The 6,533-nt window shown below is 35.4% G+C and overlaps 1 protein-coding gene and 1 pseudogene across 1 annotated transcript; one reads left to right on the forward strand and one right to left on the reverse strand.

Moving 5' to 3' along the window:
• Positions 1-1,353: 1,353 nt before the first annotated feature.
• LOC132626264 (G-type lectin S-receptor-like serine/threonine-protein kinase LECRK3) lies at positions 1,354-4,082 on the forward strand (annotated as a pseudogene).
• A 238-nt stretch (positions 4,083-4,320) lies between these two features.
• LOC132628394 (G-type lectin S-receptor-like serine/threonine-protein kinase LECRK2) lies at positions 4,321-5,634 on the reverse strand. Its single transcript, XM_060344176.1, has one exon. It carries the CDS (start codon positions 5,632-5,634, stop codon positions 4,321-4,323), a length of 1,314 nt encoding a protein of 437 aa, XP_060200159.1.
• Between the last annotated feature and the right edge of the window lie 899 nt (positions 5,635-6,533).

The raw sequence follows: 6,533 nt of genomic DNA on the forward strand, positions 1-6,533 counted from the left end.
CGAAAAATTTAGATACCTGAAACAACATGCCAAAAAACACGAATGATTGACAAAAAACAGTTAGCACAATCAGGTAAAAAAGAGATCAACCAAAAATATATATAAATGTAAAAAAAACAGTGATTGACAATGAAAAAATATAATGTAATTGAACAATAAATATATATGAATATACTGAAAATATAATAACATATATTGACTGAATATGTAAATTACAGAACTGTAATAACTGTTAACAAAATATACACAAATATACTTAAAAATCTTAAAAAATTACAGTTATGGTGAAGAACAATAAACACGAATTAACTGAAGGAACATGTGTAAAAAAATAACAACCGAAAATATACTTAAAATGCACATAAAATATAGATCTGGTTAATTCACAGATCTGTAATAACTGAACTAAAAAAAAACGAACTAAATATAGTGAAAATACAAAATAAATATACCTCTTCATCATCATACTCATCCACATTATGTTTGTCTTTAGCAATTTTTTTGCCCTTAACATTAACAACATTGTCACCAGCCTTTCTCTTCTTTTGTTTCTCCATTTGAGAAACTTTTTTCACTTTTTCTTGTTGTTTACTCTTCGAATCAACATAATCCTTAGAATGCCTAGGATCATTAATTCTTTTTGAACAATTCTCCGCATAAGAGCCTGCAATGGCAGTTTCATGTTGAGAAATTCCCTAAGAAAAATTAGGAATCTCAATTTCGGGTTCTATACTTGTATTTCTCATCGGAGTAGAAGCTTTCTTAGCTATTTCACTTGAATCTAAGAAAAAACAACCAAGAACAAACACTGATAATTAATAATTTTGAGTTGCATTCCTGATTCAAACAAAAAAAAATCCATAAAATATAGGTTAAATACACGGTGAAAAATGACGAATCATTATAGAATCTTACTTTTTTTGGGAATTAGATTTGAATCATGAGTGAAATTAATGAGTAGTTAATTAGAGATAAAAAAAAGGAAGTTGAAGAAGTGTAAAACTGATTTGAAATTGGAGGAAATTAATGAATATTGTGAATAATGGCGTGTATTTAGGGGATAGGAGAGAGTCGTTTTTGTTGGCTTAAATTTAGGGGGTGTGGGAAGTTATCAGATGAGTGATAAAAACATGGTAGCTATATGAGGTAAATATGTAATATTTTAGCTACTTAATATAATTATTGAAAATTTTAATTATATTCCATAAATACGTAATAATGGAACCTATGCCAAAATATGGTAGTCAATGACCAATTCAACATTTGATTTAGGAGACCGTGTCCAACAAGGTCATTGACCACACTGCAGTTGTAATTTACAAGAGACTTGAAACATTATATTTATAACTTATAGGTGTAATACTTCCATTAACTTTGCCTCTTTCTTAAATGGATTTTGTAGCTGTGTTTCTTCTTGGTCTCTTATTGTTTCCCCTTTCAGCCATTACTCAATCTTACCAAAATGTTGGTCTGGGTTCATCACTCACTACAAGTGATGTTAATACCTTTTGGCCATCCCCATCTGGCGAATTCGCTTTTGGCTTCCAAAGAATTGGAAATGGATCAGGGTTCTTACTAGCCATATGGTTCAACAAAATCACAGAGAAAACCATAGTTTGGTCAGCCAATAGGAATAGTCTTGCCCCAGATGGATCCAAGGTTCAGCTCTCCACAAATGGAAGACTAGTCCTCACTCATCCAAATGGTCGGGAGATATGGGCTCGTCCCACGGCTATTGCTGAATTGGCCTACGGAGCCATGCTTGACAATGGAAACTGTGTTAGCAACCAGTAGCTCAGCCATTCCATGGCAGAGTTTTAATGAGCCAACCGATACGATTTTGCCTGGTCAAGTACTTCATCTAAATAGCAGTCTTGTTTCAAGCTTCTCTGACACGAATGTATCGAGTGGGAGGTTCAAGTTCACACTTCAAACTGATGGAAATCTGATGCTTTACACGCTCAATTATCCAGCAGTTGATCATGTAATATCTTCATATTGGGAAACCTCATCAGTTGGCAGTGGTTACCAGGTGATCTTCAACCAATCCGGCTATATTTTTCTTCAAGCCAAGAATGAAACTCTGTTAAATTCGATATTTTCCAATGTGGCAAACTCAGGAAGCCAATCAATGTATTATCGAGCGATTCTTGAATATGATGGAGTATTTAGGCAGTATGCCTATCCGAAAACTTCTAGCGGGATGCAGATGGAATGGTCTAATTGGGATAACCTTCCTGATAACATCTGTCAGGCTATCCGCCAAGATAGAGGAGGAGGTGCCTGTGGTTTCAACAGCCTTTGCTCAATGGGAATTGACCGGAGGCCAAGATGTGATTGTCCACTCGGATATATGTTGAATGATCCGAACGACAAATTAGGCAGCTGCAGAAGAAATTTCTCTGAGCAAGACTGTAACCTTGAATCGCGAGAAGTCGAGGCTTTCACTTTCCAAGAAATGAGCGACACTAACTGGCCTGACTCTGATTATGAGTCTTACCTGGAGGTTTCTGAGGATTGGTGCAAACAAAATTGTTTGAGTGATTGTTTTTGTGTTGTTGCCATTTACAGTGACGATAACATTTGTTGGAAGAAAAGGCATCCACTTTCAAATGGGAGGAAAGATCCAACAGTTGGAGGGAAGGCTTTGATAAAAATAAGGAAAGACAACTCCACAATGGGATCATCAACTTGCAAAAAAAGAAAAATCAATCTACTCTAGTAATTTCTGGTTCTGTGTTGTTGGCCAGTTCAATTTTCATGAACTTAATCGCCCTTCAGTGCGTTTTTAAGTTTAAAGGGAAAAAGCCAAAGAAGATTGCGGTTGTTCCAGGAGTGAACTTAAGAAGTTTTAGCTACAATGAGCTAGAAGAAGCTACAAATGGATTCAAGGAAGAATTAGGAACTGGGGCCTTCTCAACAGTTTACAAAGCGGTTCTTGAGGACGAAAATGGGAAAGTTGTTGCTGTCAAAAAACTAAACAAAATGGTAACAGAAGGAGAAGAAGGATTCGAAGCCGAAGTGAATTCAATCAGCAGGACTAATCACAAGAACTTGGTCCAACTCCTTGGCTTCTGCAATGAGGGCCAACACCGCCTTTTAGTATATGAATACATGAAAACCGGCTCAATAGAACACTTGCTATTCAAAGATTCCAGGCTTAGCTGGTCCAAAAGGGTACAAGTTGCTATTGACACTGCCAAAGGACTTTGCTATTTGCATGAAGAGTGCAGCACCCAAATTATACATTGTGACATCAAACCCCAAAATGTGCTTTTGGATGAAAGTTTGACAGCAAAAATAGCTGATTTTGGTATGGCCAAGCTTCTGAGAAAAAAACAGACTCGAACAACCACTAGGATACGTGGAACGAGAGGGTATGTAGCCCCAGAGTGGTTCAGAAACGTGCCTATAAATGTGAAGGTGGATGTGTACAGCTTCGGGGTCTTGCTCTTAGAGTTGATTTGCTGCAGAAAAAATTATGAGCAGGAGGTGGAAAATGAGAATGAAATTATACTAGTGGAGTGGGCTTTTGATTGCTATAAAAGAAACGAATTGCATCTACTTGTGGGTGATGATGAAGAGGCATTAGTAGATATCAAGAGGTTTGAGAAGTTCTTGATGGTTGCTATTTGGTGTATTCAAGAAATTCCAGCATTAAGGCCTAGCATGAATAAAGTCATATTAATGCTTGAAGGTTCTGTTGAAGTATCAATTCCTACAGACCCTTTTTCCTTTACCAATTTTGTATAGCTCAACCATGTTTTCCCTTATACTTTTGTCTGCACCTAAAGAGTATAGCAATAACCTGTGTACTCAATGTACCCAAAAAAACAAAAAAACCTGTGTACTCAATGTACCAAAAAAAAAAAAAAACCTGTGTACTCAAAGTCAATTCTGTATCTGTATATTCAGTGCAATATGTTTCCTGAAATGTATGATTTCCATTTCCTGTCCAGTTTAATCATAGAAAGAGAAATGTAAAAGATCCATTGATCTTTAAGCCATAACTACTGCAAAGTTATGCTGTAAAAGACTTCTTCTACATTTCCAAATGTTTATGTGGTCAAACAATGAATTCTTTAAATTCTATGCTTTGTGCATCTCATAAAGCTACTTTTCAAAGAGCTGCTTAACACTTCTGTTATTGACAATGAACTAGGACGATTTGCAATATTTCATTATTTCAGCTTCAACTTGAAATGTTATTGGCACATCAATGTTTGTTTTACAATTTGGTCCATTAATTATTTCAGATCCAAACTATTGAATTGTGTAAAATTGCAAGTTGGACACACATTCATCTAATTTAAGAAGCTCTTATGTTGAAACTTTCCTTATTTTAAGGAAAGCTTTTACATTCAAAGTGGCATCTACTCTCCCATTTGACAATGGCAGTTTCTTCTTCCAGCAACTATTGCTTCTATAAATAGCAACTGCACAAAAACAATCTTCTAAACACGCCTTCCTGCATTCTTCTTCTGCCGAAGGATAAATCCTCTCGAAATCTGATAATGGCCAATCAACGTCCGTCACCACATCAAAATCATACAAATCTTCAGGATTGCCCTTTCCAAATTCATCACAACTTGGAATAAATTTTGGTTTACAGTTCCCGTACTTATTGTTGGGATCGGTCAACGAATACCCTTTTGGACACACACAATATGGTCTTTGATTTTCGCCTAGGTGGCACACATTGTTGTACCCACAAACTCCACTTCCAGTTTCTCCAAGAATTGCTAGACATATATTATCAGGCAAAGACCAAAGAGTACTCCACCTTTCGTTCCCCGTAGAGGTAGTACTCTTGGGATGATAGTAATGAGTTAAAACACCATCAAAATCAAGACTTAGCCTGTGATAATTTTCTGAAATTGAAGGGACATTGGGAGGTGTCAACAAAAGTCTGTGATTGTTTCTTTTTAATATGTAAACTGAACCTAACTCATCGAATATCAATCGATAACCAGAATTGGCTTCGTCTCCAGGATCAGAAGTATGACTGTTGTAATACCCAGCATCATAATCGAAATTTGTTGGCCTGGATTGAGTAACAAGCACCAAATTCCCATTACTCAACATACGAAGATAAAATCTACCTGGAACAGACAAAGACTCCGATTTTCGAGAAACCAGCTTGTCGTCAATCTCTAGTATTTGAGTAGGCAGAAGGGTATCAGTTGGATATCGAAAACTTTCCCATAAAACTGAAGATTCACTTCCAACAAGAACAAAGTTTCCTGTATTATTCATGACAGCATAAGCAACATTACTAGCTATAATCGGACTAGTGCTCCAAATCATTTTCCCTTGAGGATCGCGGAGAATTAGTCCATTTTGTGGATTTAATTCCGCGATAGAGCCTCGCGGAACTGGATAACCATCATTTGCATACCAGATTATGGTGGTGTCTTTTATCTTGGCATAGTATATGCAAAGAAAGAACTGGTTTTGAGGTTGAATTTGCTTGAATCCGAATGCGAAATCTCCAGACTGAGAAAGCCAAGGGGTAGTTTCTTGATTTGCTGTGAGAGAGCTGCCCAATGGTATAGTAAACTTAGTTTGTGCAAAAATATGCAGGGGAAAGATGAGAAGAACAAAAAGCATAGGATATGTTGTGGAGCAAGCCATTGCATATCAAATTTGCTTTTGAATAGAGAAACCAAAACTGTGGTATATAAAGTATGAGTTTAACTTTTATACACACAGTCTGACAGGATCTATACACTATCACATAAAAGACAATTACTGATAACTTTTTCATAATAAATGAAATTAATAATGATAAAAAAAGACAGATTATCTGTTATGACATGCGAAAATAAGCTGATCATTAAACGTTTTATAGTTAAATTTAAAAACTATTATAGTAGGCAAACATCCCATTCACTTCACCAATTATTGGTACTACATGAGTGTTTTGTAATTTTTTGACTTTTGACCTTTTGATAATTGAAATGAATACAGAGGTTCAACATGTAGGGCATTGGCCTACATCTAACTGCTAACTTCAAAGTCTTAAAGATATTGAACATTCAAAAGAAAAAAGAAGAAGAGGGAAACAGTACATGAAGATGACATCCATAGATTATAAATTCAGGCATCTAATTGAAATGCTTGACCATATAAGAATGGTAATAATAGGAATAATCTACTGTCTAGAAGAGAGAACATTAAATATATGTATTCAAGAGTGTGACATAGTAATTAACAAGAGGGTGTAAATATTGAAGATCAGAGTTCAAATTATAGCATAAATAGAAGAATAGTAGGTTATTTCTTTTCATCCACTTTAGTTTTGATAGATGATTTTACCCTATAACTATGCTGGTGAAAGGTATGTATCATGTATTTGATATAATGGTGAAAGTAGGCTCAAGTTGAAAACAGCACCATTATATATTAAAGATATATGTTTATGGTTTTTCTATCTTTATTTTTAGAGAAGATTGACGGGAAAACAAAAGAAGTTAAAATTGGCATTAAATTACAAGATAGATAATACAACAAAGATAAGCTTTCATTAAGGA

This window comes from Lycium barbarum, chromosome 2 (genome assembly GCF_019175385.1).
Source record: "Lycium barbarum isolate Lr01 chromosome 2, ASM1917538v2, whole genome shotgun sequence".
Taxonomy (NCBI): Eukaryota; Viridiplantae; Streptophyta; class Magnoliopsida; order Solanales; family Solanaceae; genus Lycium; species Lycium barbarum.